The sequence below is a fragment of the Exophiala xenobiotica genome, assembly GCF_000835505.1.
Source record: "Exophiala xenobiotica strain CBS 118157 unplaced genomic scaffold supercont1.4, whole genome shotgun sequence".
Lineage (NCBI taxonomy): Eukaryota > Fungi > Ascomycota > Eurotiomycetes > Chaetothyriales > Herpotrichiellaceae > Exophiala > Exophiala xenobiotica.
In genome coordinates, this window is record NW_013562491.1 from 3,208,054 (window position 1) to 3,222,271 (window position 14,218).

The 14,218-nt window shown below is 39.6% G+C and overlaps 1 protein-coding gene across 1 annotated transcript; it reads right to left on the reverse strand.

Moving 5' to 3' along the window:
- Positions 1–32: 32 nt before the first annotated feature.
- On the reverse strand, positions 33–2,153 carry PV05_07380 (uncharacterized protein). The gene has a single exon (XM_013460198.1). It carries the CDS (start codon positions 1,953–1,955, stop codon positions 327–329), a length of 1,629 nt encoding a protein of 542 aa, XP_013315652.1. The 5' UTR covers positions 1,956–2,153; the 3' UTR covers positions 33–326.
- Positions 2,154–14,218: the final 12,065 nt, after the last annotated feature.

The window sequence follows — 14,218 nt, forward strand, 5'->3', positions numbered from 1 at the left end:
TAGACAACAACAGAACCTGAGAGCAGGGCAGCCGGCAGGTCTTAGCGGCCGCTCGTAGTGAAATCATAAACCGAAGGCGGTACGAACTGGGAAATAAAATGTTGAAGTGAACATGACGGCGACCCAACTGCCATCAAGTCCAACTTGGCTTTGAGGGACTTCAATGCTTCTTTTCATATTGATCACCTTTTGGGCTGACGGTCGACAACCATCAATTCGATTCCACGCCGATACGGAAGTCCAGCCTGTAACAACGACCCTTCATTGTTGTTTCTATCCATTGTTGACCCAAAAGTCAGCCCACCGGAACGCCGTCGCTATGCATCTCAAGAAGGAACTGGTACACTTTCCCAGTTATGTTCCCCTTCGACAATATCACCATCCTCTTTCATAACAGCAAGACCTCGGCGGCCACAATAACCCGCGTGGGTAGCTATCCTAGTGACCTCTTGAAAAGAGCCACCCTGCTCCAACGTTTCATCAGGAATCCAAGTAGTTTCCGAGACTTGCTGCCACGGCTGCTCATGTCTTCTTGGGTTGTACCTTGGTGTGTTGGTCACAAAATCCAACAGCCAGTGAACAGGAGTATACAGGCGCTCAAACCGTCGAGTGAAGCCCAACCAGGATAGTGTCCTGGTGTCGTACGCGACTCGGACAAACGGGTTCATGTAGATACCTGACTGGCCGGGTTCCGGATCCTGAATATCCGCCTGGATAAGGCAGCATTCCGAGGCATCCCAGAAGGTGTCCTTCTCGGCGCGGAATCGGTATGGCGCAGTGAGATTGCTAGGACTTTGGTTTCCAGCCGTTGGTATGTATTCCGATCCTGGTTGTTTCTGGAAAAAGCCCGCATCGAATGCCACCATACCTCCCCAGCAACTCCTGACTCGAACCGCATCTGTGCCATCCAGGACATCCTGATGGCTTTGTTCGTCACCATTAGCGGAAAACCAAGGGAAAAATGGCAACCCCATGCCGTAGCCTTCGAGATCCCTGGTGGCATAGGTATCGTAGAACTTGAAAGGGTTGATGAAATCCACGGCGCATGCCGCTCGGTAATCGGTCCTCCCTTCCGCCACGGTATGTGTCGAGAATAATAGTTGTGCAGCGTCCACCGGGTGGAAATAGACGTCGTTTAGGTACAACAGTTTGTCGAACATGGTAGTTGATGTTTCGAGTGGCCGCAAAGCTCTGTTGCGAACTTCGGACAGGTATTCGATGCGTTTGACACGCTTTGAACCACCTGGCAGTTTGAGATGTTCCAGTTGGTCCCAGTCCAGATAGTCCTCGAAAACCAGAGCGTGGTCACAAGGAACATGCTGTCCGAACTCTTCGAATGTCCTTTTCGACTCGGGCCCGGAGTCATTCACATATATTGACAAGAACGCGTTTTCTGGTCCCAATATCCGTATTAACTCCAAGACATTCTTCCCCCAGTCCCCGGAGAACAACTTGCCCTCTTTATCGGAGAGACTCGCTGCAATGAACACCTTTTGTTGCTGCTGATTGGCGCGCCCCGGAGCATCAGAGGCCAACACCTGTCGCTTCAAGGCTTGGTAGTGAGGTGGAAGTTTCGTGTAGCCGGGGAAGAAGACGCCGCCAGCAACCACGATGACCACAATCGTCGTAATAAGGGTATAGCAGAACAACGCGAACTTTCGAGCAAAAGATCTAGGGGAGCATGTACATCGGCGGGAGCGACGCTTCGTTCGCGTCCGTGGGCGTCGTGGTAGGTATTGGTTGCGAAGCCATGTTGGAGTCAGGCATGCGAGTCGGGATGCATCTAGTTTCGCAATCCCTTGTACGGTGTTGCCGGTGAGGAGGTGAGATTGGGGGTCGTCGTGGGAGGTTTCGTGCTCGTAGTAAGGAAGGTCAACGTCTTGCTCTTCGGTGACGTTTGTACTCGTTCTTGACAGTTCATATTCTTGGTGGTATTGCAGACAGTTGGAATTCATGATTTGCGGGGAGTGGGGAGAGAGTGGATTTGGCAGGCTCCCGATCTGGAGAATCTCGCCGCCATATGATTAAAGTCGAAGACGAATCGAGAACGAAAGAAATGTCGGCGAAAAACTAGAACTTGTATGTGAATGGGTTTCTTGAGAATGGAAATGGAGGTGTAGGCGTAGAAAATGAAGACTGAGAATGAGTAAAACAGAAAAATCTACGGAGTACCAGGTCTTCGATCCCCTTAGGCGATGGCCCCAATATTAAAGGCCCCAAACGAGTGTTCCTGGCGAGATTGAGATGACGTTGAATCTCACTAGGCCAGAAACGATCAAGCACAGCCTCCAGGCGCAAGAACTGCGCTGGGCCACAACGGCTGCGTGGAATTTGTTCTAGGCCCCGATGGGATACATGCTGCGAATGCACGAGCCAGCAAGTCTTGGAAACATGTCGGTGTCTTTGTTGGTCTTGGGGTTCGTCGAGCAAATCACCATTCATCGGCATGGATTCTGCCCACGAGGTGGTGCTCGAACCTACGCTGTTGGGCCATCGCCGCACCTTCCCTATTAGATAGCTTGGCGCAGGCCTACATCTGTCTGCCAGACGCTCCCTCAGATTTACACAATACCATGCTTACCCCCACGTTACATTGAGCGCTCTGAGTCATTCCAACAAATGGTGAACCCCTCCCGACACCTTTCTGATTGGTTGTGAGATCCCTTGAGAGATGTGAGAGTCTTCTAGACGAGTTTGACGAGTCTGTGGGCGTTGTTTTGTCTCCGTCGTCTATCGTTCTGGTTGATAGACGATCCTCCTTCGAGTACGGCCCTACACCATAGAAACGAGTCCTCTAGACCTCCCTGAAATCTCTAAGCCCTTACCTGCATCACCTTGAAAGAGCATTGTTATTAATCTACACCGGATTATCACTACAATACGAGGTGGTAAATTTGGACTATCCTACGCTATAATAGACAACCCCGTACCTACCTAAAACAAAACTACATAAATTAGCCTATCTCGCTAGGCAGCACTAACCCCTACCTCGACCTACTGGTGGCTTGGGTGATCCCTAGCGATAGAGACGAGAATACGCTTTCGACTGCTAATAGAGAATTAAGAGTTATCGAAAGACTTACCATTAGTTAACGGCTTTGGTTTGTATAGTGAAGCTAAATAGCCACGAGTCTCGTACTATATTAAACTCCTAGAGTAAGTCCAGTATTATCCTAGAGGAGATTAACCCAAAATATCTGCCTACGTAGTGGGAGGCACCCACTTCTACTTAACACTAATTGTTATCGATGCAAGATTTTGATACAACACTAAAGCTAAGAAAGAAAACTAGGCCTCTTTTACAGTTCTTAGACGATTCGAGCACTAAAAGTTACGAGTCCACTAGTCCGATTGAACAGCTAAGATTCGAAACTACGAGTATTACGTACGATCTATTCTTAAAATCGAATACTTTGAAAGATTCCTTCTAGAAAGGTGATAATATAGATTCGTAGACTAAGACGACTATAGGATTATTAATTAAGACGAATATACCGTAGGAGATAAAGTTAACACTTACTTCTAATTCTCTATTTAGCTTACAATCTCGCCTCGAGTACGATCTCGAAATAGGGTTAACTTAGATTAGTATATTCTCTAGGGAGGATAATATTGTTGATTTAGTGATATTCGTAAGATAAGTCCGAAATATATAGCTAACGAGAAAGTCTTTATTTACTAGTGAAGACGCTACCGTAGAGTTCTCTTAAGCCCGAGCTACGGAGTTGACTGGATATATTGTATATAGCTCGACTACTTTCCGCTGGTTCTCGGGTCTTAATAATAAAATTGTTGACGACTACGATAAACTATCTAAGGCTCTATTGAAGAGATTTCTAAGACGACTAAAGACGACGGCGAGGCGCTCGGTATACCGAGACTTAGGATAGTTGGTATAAGGAAATCTATTAGTCCCTAGCTATTTAGATAAGGTCCGTGATCTATAACGCTATCTTTCTAATAAGGATAGGTAGATTAAGAGAGACCTTATAGATACTATAATTGATGGATTATCTAACCCCTAGATTCGCTTAGTTATAGGTACTATAGTTGGTAGAGATAAATACATTACACTTAACTAGGCTATTAATGTTCTAAAAGGCGCGACGCGTATTAAGCGAGAAGGTATAGACTAGACTAATAAATTTATGGGCTATAAAAGTTATCTAGACCTTACTCCTAGAGACTAAGCCTTCTATAAGGTAATAGAGAAGATAACTACTACACTAGGAAATCTAAATCTCAGAAGCCAATAGGGACGAGGTCTAAACAAACAGTATTAAGACTTTAGTATAAAAAATGGATAACGAGTAGGATTGGATCCGGCGCGAGATTCTAACCAATAAGGCCAAAATTAGTGGTAGCGTCCAGCTTAACTAACGGGATTCTCTTAACCGGTAAGTGGAATAGCATTGAAAGATATAGTCTAGGTTATAAACGGCCGTATACTACTAGTGTACTTCCGTTGTAGAAGATAAGACGGCTATATAGCGCCACAATGCTCGAACCAACACTTGCTAAAGGAATTGCAACAACAGCTACGGTCAAAATAAGCGAAACGCCGTAACTTAACTAACCCTTTTACTCGGAATAACTATAATAATTTCTTAGGCCCGAACAATCCGACGAATCCTGGCGTTGCGGGGTAGTCTATTAGAGCGTTACTTACTTAACTGGCCGGTGATTATAATAGCTACGTTACTTAAAACTAGTATAATAAAGACTACGATAGTTAGGTGTATCTAATTTAGTAATTATAGGATTCTCGCTATAGTGTAGCTAATACGCACTTCTAAGAAATTATTCTAAATAATAAGTTCGATGTCAATGTAAATAATATCCTTATACTTAAGTATAAGAGGAAAGTAGATAAAGCTAGGCTTGATGATGCTTTTACGCTAGGGCGGGAGGTGTCTACTTAGACTAGATCTATATCTTATACTATTATTAATATTGGCTTAGAATCAGTAAAGAATAGTGAAGTTAAACTAGCGAAGCGTAGCTTAGTTAGTCTTTAGGGTAAGAGACTTTCGAATATAGTAGAGATTCTTAATATCTCTATTCTAAAATATTCGCTTTTGTAGCTAGTAAATATAAATACTAAGATTAAGGTATAAATCTTAAAGTCCTTTAAACTCTAGCCTAGCGAAAAGTAGAAGGCGAAGAAGGGTAGGCTAGCAAAGAAGAAGCTATCTACTACTGTAAATAAAAAAACGAGAGTTAATGCTACTGATGTAGAATAATATATAGTGTAGAGTCTCCCGAAGATTGAGGCTACACTAATAGAAGTACGACGTAAGGTCCCTAACCTAATCCTAAACTTTTACACTAGGGCTATTATTTCTCTAAGAGACGGTGGTAATAATTATAAAATCGAACGAGTCCTTCTCGATGGTGGCGCTATAGTTAACTTAATTCCGGAATAGGTTGCTAAAAAAATGAATATAACTATAATCCCTAATCAATTACTTAGTGTTCGTAGATACGATAGTAGAACCTTATTATTACCTAGGTATATTTAAATATAGATTAAGATTATAGGAGTAAAGAGTAATATTCTGGTATATATCTTATCGAGAGTAAGAACGAGTTATACTCTCCTTCTAAGCTAGAGCTAGATATAGTCTATAAAGTTAATTGGTCTATATAGGAAGGATTAGTATTAAATACTGAACCCTATATCTAGAAGCTACATAATAATCGAAAGATAGCTAGATACTAAGTCGAGTATAACTACGAAGCTTTTCGATATATACTTGAATCGATATAAATAGTTAAGTCGAACCGTAATTGAAGTGTTAAAGGGATCTGCGACTTCGATAAGAATGATTGAATAACTCGATTGTATTGTAAAGGGATTGTTGGTTGACGACTCTAAAGATATCCTTGATGATATAATTAATAAGTTTATTGCTAAAAGTAAGGAAACTAATTAGAGCACTAACGAAGATAGCGAAGATAATGAAATGAAGTAGTTAGAAGAATTAGATAATAATATCGATAAGCTAAAAGATAACCACTATTAAAGGACTTAGACCTTAATAGTGGTAGTTAATAACTAGGTAAGAGTGATACGATAAGTGACGACCCCGACGTTTTGGTGAGCTAGGCTAGGAGTGATAAATGTAGCTCTAGGTTACAACGGTTAAGACTCTTACTTAAAGTGGTAATATAAGATATAGTGTAGCCATTGGATAGGAAGTGTAGGAAAAGAATTCGAAGACGTCTACGGGTGGTACCACTCGAGAGGAATAGATTCGAAATTGTGCCGAAATTAAAGAAATATTATATATTCGATAGAATTATAAGGTTCGAACGGACGGGTGCGAGATAAACAAACGGGGGTAAGATATATAACTTACCTAAGCCTTAGTCTCGCACTATATATAATTGTATAACTAAGGGCCAAGAATCACTAAAACTAGAGATTAGAGCTATAGCCTATAGCGCTACGATGGCTACGAACTTAGAGATCGATGCCGGCGAAGAGATAATATTATAGTCCACTAGGATAAAAATTAGGGGCGATACCCCGTAGCTACTAACTACTACTAGGATCGTAGAAGTAAATATAATTAAGGCGATAATTAGGAACTAAGTACCTAAATAAATTAAGGCTAAGAACTGGCTAGATGAGGAATTCTCTGGACTAAAGTTAGGATTCCCAACGGAAAGGAGACTATATTCTTATCGCCGTGGATTGGAACTAAATGTAGTGTAAGAATAGACTACTATATAGGTCGAGTTAAGCCTATATCTAATAGAAGATCTTATTAGGTCTAAAGAGGAAAGATAGCGTATAGCCCTTCTACTGTATACTTAGAGAGATCTCTTTATTACTAAGGTGATAAGTATATCGAAGATCAATTTAGTTAAATACCGTATATCTACCTTTCTAGACTATATTCCTAGAGTAGTGAAGTTATTACTATATAGTGAAGCTAAGTTGGCGTGGTAGTAGAAGAATCTTTTACTTCTATTAAGGTATAGTATTATTGTAAGATATAATTCGCTATATATATCGAGAATAATATATCCTCTAAAGGAGAAGGGAGGACTACGGATAGTATATAACTATATTAAGTTAAATAATGTTACGATTAAGTCTAATTATCCTTAACGTAGAATAAAGCCTATACTTAATGATTTGTTAAAGAAGAATAGTCGATATAAGTTTTAGGCTAATGGTACGAACGGTTACTAGGGAATCGATATCTACGAGCCACACTAATATAAGGTAGCCTTCTTAACGGCCTTAGGTTAGTTTATGTATATACGAATAGGATAAGGCCTAACTAGAGCTTCTAGGACTTATATAAGGTTTAAGAATATTATGACTAGTTCTATCCTTAGTCTATATAAAGAACTAGAATTAGTAATGTATATACCGGATATAGTATTTAGATACTATTAAGATAATGATTTTAGCGGAGCATTAGACTTTAAGATATTGTTTAGCTTTCTTTATAAATAGTACTTTCTACGAGTGGTATAGGCGAAGATATCACTAAACCCGAAGAAATATCTCTTCTTTGTATTAGAAGTGAATATTTTAGGACATTATATCGACTACTATAGACTGAGGCCATTAGTAAAAAGGATCGTAGCCTTCTAGAATTGGCTAACCCTAAAGACTAATAAGGAACTATATATATTTTTGTATTAGCTTCTATACGTTATAAGATTTATTCCTGGTCGGGCGGATTGGGATTAGATCTTATGTATCGTAGTACTGTAGGAAGTCTAAGAATTTAAGAAGGACGGGCGTAAGCGAAAAGTTACCTTGAACGTTAGGTTTAATTAGAGAAAAGAGCACTAGCGGGCTTTTAACGCTACGCGAAATGCTGTAGTCTATATTTCCTTGTCGGGCGGTGATCGAAATGTACAATATTACTTGGCTACGGACGCTTTAAAAACTAGTAGGGGCGGAGTTCTCTTCTAGCTTTCTACGGTCGAGTTAGGGACGTTAATTAGTAATAAAGACTAGGGAGATATCTAGTTTATTATATTTATGTCTTTTATATTTAATGCTATAGAAATAAGATATTCTATAACTAAACGAGAAGCTCTAGTATTGCTTAAATTATTGATAGAAGTGCGCTGGTTAGTTATTGGTACTAAATATCTAATTCTTATATATATTAATCATTTCGTATTGCTGAAGGTATTGAATAGCGATGACGGGTATAAGAGGATTGCTCGATAGTAGCTAAAGTTTAGAGAATTCTGGCTTAACGTTAAGTATATTCCTAGAAAAACATTGGTCGTCGCTAATGGCCTATCTCGTATTAGGCTAGATCACGGCTATCGTACACTATATAAGGACGAAGAAGATTTTTTGATTGTAGATCTTACGCCTGATGGCTAAGCTGAAGGCGATAAATTGGTAGTTGTTCGTAACTTATACCGAGTTGTTCGAAATAAATGTAGCTTAGAAGATACGATGCTGGTTATACTAGTGGAGCGAGATAATCTATTAGCCTCTACTACGTAGTTTGATAATAAGGATGCTAATCTAGGTTCTAAAGATCTAGTTGGCTAGGAGTATCTAAAGGACGACGAGTAGTATGGCCCGATCCTTCGCTATAAGAAAATAGGTAAGGTCGAGATGACTAGGGTGCTTAATATATCCTTAGAACGAATTGTTAAGAGAGCCGCGAGAAAGGTGGTACTGATTAATAATTTAGAAACTTAGCCCCCTCGACCGAACGAACTTAGCTATATTGAGAGAAACGGAAAAATATCGAAATACATTACGTAAAATGAAATTCCCTTATAGCTTAAGGAACTATATAAAGTCTACGGCTATTAGAGCGAGCGGATTATAAGTGCACGAGCTATTGGTATCGTTTGGTAGTCTAGTAGAATATAGGATATCTTTAAATTCTATAGATCTTGCCTAGAATGTTAGTTTCTAGGTCCTCTACGTCTCTCCTAGGGTTTGCTGCCTATCTTGTTTATATAGCCGATAGACTGCGGTGGTATCGATTACATTGGTTCGTTTATATTTATTGCGAAGTCGGGAGCGCGCTATATCGTGGTATATACGGATTACTTCTCGAGGTATATATTCGCGTATCCCGTGAAGGCCGCTGTCTCTACGAACTCGTGGTGGTTTCTATGGCATTACGTAATTACGGTTTTTGGGTATATAAGACTTATTTACTCGGATAACGGGTCCTATTTTATGAAAAGGATTTTCTTATAGATACTAAACTAAAAGGCGATACGATACGTAAAGGCGTCTATAATCTACCCTTAGAGCGTTGGCCTCTTCGAGTCGAGTGTAAGACTAGTGCTAGGACAATTAAGGAAGATATTATAGATAAACTCTAATGTAATCTTTAAGTAGGATTTATATATAGCACTAGTCGTCGCGGAACTTAATATACGATATATAAGGATATATAGGTATACGTTTACGTAGCTGCTGTTTAGATGGTAGCTACGTTATATATTCGCTATTGAAGAATTTGAAGACTAGCTAAGATCTATCGAAATATATTCTAGGATTGCTAAGTAGACGCCGGTTATAGATTAAGGACTTAAAGAAGCTTTATATACAGTATACTTAGCTGCCGTAGATAAAGTCCGAACCCGAGCAATACAACGATTGTTCGAAAATTAAAAATATTTAGTAGAACGTTCGGATATAAAAGTAAATAATACGAGATAGCCTACGATCGAAGATACCGTCTTATTAAGACGAATGTAATAAGATAAATAATACTCCTATAAACTTAAACCTTGGTAGGAGGGGCTATATCGTTTATACTTAATCTCGAGAAATAGGAAGTTAGAGAAACTGATGGCCCTAGACTTAGATACTATTAAGGGGATATACCACCTCAATAATATTAAGATTTAGATCTAGAGGGAGGAGAGGCTAGACCCTTAGACTAGAGTGAATATTCCGAGAAATAACGATAAGATAGCTCGCCGCCTTAGGGCTATAGCTACGGAGTAGAAGTCCTTGTGGAAATAGGCTAAAGTTACTATAGATAGGGTTCTATAATGAAATCTAGGTATAAACGACCTAAACCTTACAGTTAGTGATGAGATCTAGACTTTATATAAAGTTTAATATCTAGGGGTATATGGAGATAAAGGATAGAATTTTTGGCGAGCCCGTAAAGTTAATTTGTAGAATTGGCTTTATAGCGGTAATGTAACTAACTGAGAGAAGGGAAGGAGTTTAGTGTTTAGGCGTTATGGTTGATATAGTAAGGATAGAGAAGCAATGGCTAGTGTACTATTGAGTCTCGTACTAATTAAGTCTTGTATCTATATAAAAGTAGGAGATTAAGGTATATCCCTGGAAGTTTAGAATTTTAGGCGATTTTATACGTCTCGTATCGGGACGAGTGTCGGAGTTAGCTAGTTTTAGATTATTAGGTCTCGTACTAAGATAAGTTACTAATAATAGGGGTATATAATTATAAAAAATAATATTAGGATAGTAATGATATAGATCGCGCGATATAGCTTATAAAAAAAAAAAAAAAAAAGATGGAAAGAGGACTATGATAAGGACGGTAATAGCAAAATATAAGGTCTCGTATTAGAGGGTATTTTGCGTTTAAAATATAACTTTTAACTAAGGATGTGATGGGATAGTGAGTGATTTAACTTTTATTTTACCGGCACTCTTACCTTATAGTTGCTTTGGGTGCGACTAGCGGGTCTATATCTACTACCCTCTCCTATCTATTACTTCTTTCTTTTCCTTACTATCTCGATATCTTTGGGGCCGATCTCTTTATAATAGGAGAAGGCGCTCTAAGCTTAGAGACTTAAAAGGTCGACGAACTTAATTAGACTTTAATGATTCCTTTGCGAAGACGGATCTAGCTGCTACGAGGAATCTTGCTATTATTTGATTTTGCTGTTTTATAAGGGAAGATAGGGATAGGGTAGCTAACTCGTATAACTAGAAGTAAGTATTATATATTATAGAAGGGAAGATACGGTCGATATTTACTAACGCTGCCTACGTGTTTTGATACCCTTAGCGATCCCTAATAAAGCGAGACGACTTTATTACTGGGCTATTTACAAAGGTCTATCTATAGGATAATTAGCGCTCCTTGGTCGATAGTTATATTACTATAGAGGAGAAGTGGACGATTTAAAAGCTAGAGATCCTAGTTTCTCGAAGAAAAATTGTTTATAAAAACTTGTAAGATATACTTAACGAGGGTAAGGATTATCCGCGAGAGGAGTATATCTATATAGATAATACTAGAACGATTGCTATGAACTTTAGATATATAGCGGCGTTACTAATTATCGACGATAAGAATACGATCTAGGAGAGTAAGATTAGGCGAATAATTAGGGAGAATAAGATTTTCCGCGTTTATCGTTCTGAATTGGGCCTAGAGACTATCTTCGGTATCGACTTAGGCGAAGAGGGAATCTAAATCAAGAATATAGATAAGCCCTCGATAGGTAATCCGTTACGGGCGACGGGGCGAGATCCGAAATCTATGGATACCTACGCTACATTATCGACTACTGTACAGGAACCGGCGTAGATCCTAATGGACTAGCGATCGAATGCTGAATAGCCGAAGTTAGTTACATCAGTCGAGAATACGAAGCGAAAAGCGATCGAATCTACCGAGTAATCTACGCTAAAGAAAGCGCGGAAAGCGATAAAACCTATAACGCTAGTACCGAAGACGGCGAAACTAATTTAAGCTAGTAATAAGGCACTAAAGAGCCGGGCGAAGAAACAGTATAAGAGATCTATAGCCTTTAAACTTACGAAATTTAATCTAAAGCGAGAACTAGGTATCTACCGTAAGGGAGAATTAGTAATCCTTAAGGTAGCTAGACTTAAGGAATCGGAGGTAGATACACCGACAATCCTATAGCGACAATAAGAAAATACACTTCGTACCGTAATTTTAACCGTAGAACTTAATTACCCGGACGATACTTAGTGGAAACCGATGGTATACAGTATTGAAATATACTTAGGTATAAGAGTAGATGAGAATGATAGAGAGATACCGATATTAGAGATACTTGTCGGTACAAGATTCGATAATGAAAAAAATATAATATCGAGCGACGATTCGGAATAAACTGCAAGTGATCTAGAAGATTTTGACTTTAGTAAGAAAGATCACGATAAGCCCTTAGAGATATCTAAGAAAAAGGTTAGAAATAACGTGGCTAAGGAGTTTCTACGCAAAATAAATTTATATAGGGAAGGGAGGAGACTATATACTCCTCGACGCGGAAACGCTAAGAGTAATCTTAATATAGTTATTAGCCAAGGAAAGTCAATCGAAGCGAAGAAATCTCGAAAGAAGAGCGTAGAACGATATTCGAAATTACTGAGCGATCACCTAAACCAATAGAAGAAGTTCACGAAAGATAAACTAAAGAGAGTAATTGAAAGATTCCCGATAAACAAATAAAGCCGATATATAGAAGCTCTCGAATACTTCTCGCCGCGTAGTTATCTCTATAATAAAGGTCTAGGAAAGAAACTAATTAAAGAGTAGGTTTAGAAATACGAACAACTTAATAACTAGGTCAAGGCTAGGAAGGATACTTAGCCAAAAGAGATATTTTCGGTTACTATTATAATTAACTACCTCGAGCGATATAATCGGACGGTTACTAAATATACTTTATATAGTATATTAACAAGTACTAGTAAAATTAGGGTAGCTCCTTTACCGAAGGTCGATAGTGTAAAAGATACATCTACGGGTAGATTCGCTAAGGGAATTAATGAATTAACTAGACGTAAAGAACAAGCATTAGTTACCTATACACTAGATATTACGGAAAAGCGTTTAGGCTAGAGAATAGACTCTACGTAAGATATATTAAACGAAGGAGTTAGAAAATATACTGAAGCTCGCGTAAAGACTAATAAGAAAATATAGGCGTTATTAAACGCACTTAAGGATTAAGGCTAGAACGATAGTCTTCGAGAAATTAACGGTGAACTTCGTACGCTACGTCGAAGATTCGAATACACTAATTATAGACTCTATACCCTCGATTTAGAATACAAATATCTTCTCGGAAAGTATTAGGCCCTTCGTAAAGAGATAAAGCGATATAGTACTATATTAATAGTCTACTACGAAATATTTTACTTTATAGATCGAACGAAGGAGACTAGGTAGGATTATAACGTAGTGCGAGATTCGAAGGGGGGTACACTAAATCAACGTCCGAACTTTAAAGAATGGATAGAAGATTTGTGTATAGGAGTTATAGATATATCGACATCACTTCCAGATAATCTTGAAGAGAGCAATGAATTTATAGCAATAAACGCGATAGATGCCGCTACGCTTAGTTTATTTAACTACTACCTAGTCGATGACGACTCCGTTGTGGCTTTAGACGATAAGATCGACGACGATAAGATCGGTAAGATATTTATATCTCGTGAGGAAGCTGTAGACTTAATATAGGACGAGGTAGAATATTAGCATAGCGTTCATAGCCTTATATATCGAGGCTGGAGGGTGAAATGGCCGTCGATAAAGGCACAGAAGAAGTAGGGTGATGACTAAGAGATTGAGAGACTAACGGGACAGACGCAACGAGACCCAGCCTCGATCATAAAGGAGTTTAAGAAAGGATGGTTATTTTGAGAAGCACGAGATTTGGTATGGTGCGAGAAGGTGGTATTGTATGTGCTGTTGAAAAGAGTACGCTCTTCTAAGCTTCTGGCTTTACGGGTGTCCGATGTTCTTTTGCGCAGAACCGAGGGATTTTTGACGCCTCTCGACATGATGGACCTACAGTCTTTACAACAATCCTCATGGTACGAGAATTGTGGTGTGAGCAGCTAGAGACTATTGAGCATCAACAGGGAGAGAGGGGGGCCATTGTTGGGCCATCGCCGCACCTTCCCTATTAGATAGCTTGGCGCAGGCCTACATCTGTCTGCCAGACGCTCCCTCAGATTTACACAATACCATGCTTACCCCCACGTTACATTGAGCGCTCTGAGTCATTCCAACAACGCCAGGAGGATCGTTAAAGAGCCTAAAGCAAGCTTGCCATGCGAGATGGCTCCTTTGAACCCTGTTAGTTAGCCCTACCAGAGTACGCCTCTTCTGGCCGTGGGATACGAGTGTTACGAAAGTCAAAGCCCCTTCGGGCCTCCCTCGTCAGCTCGCCTCCGTCGCCGAAACAGGGGAAGTGGAGTGGGAATAATACCGATGGATATTTTAAG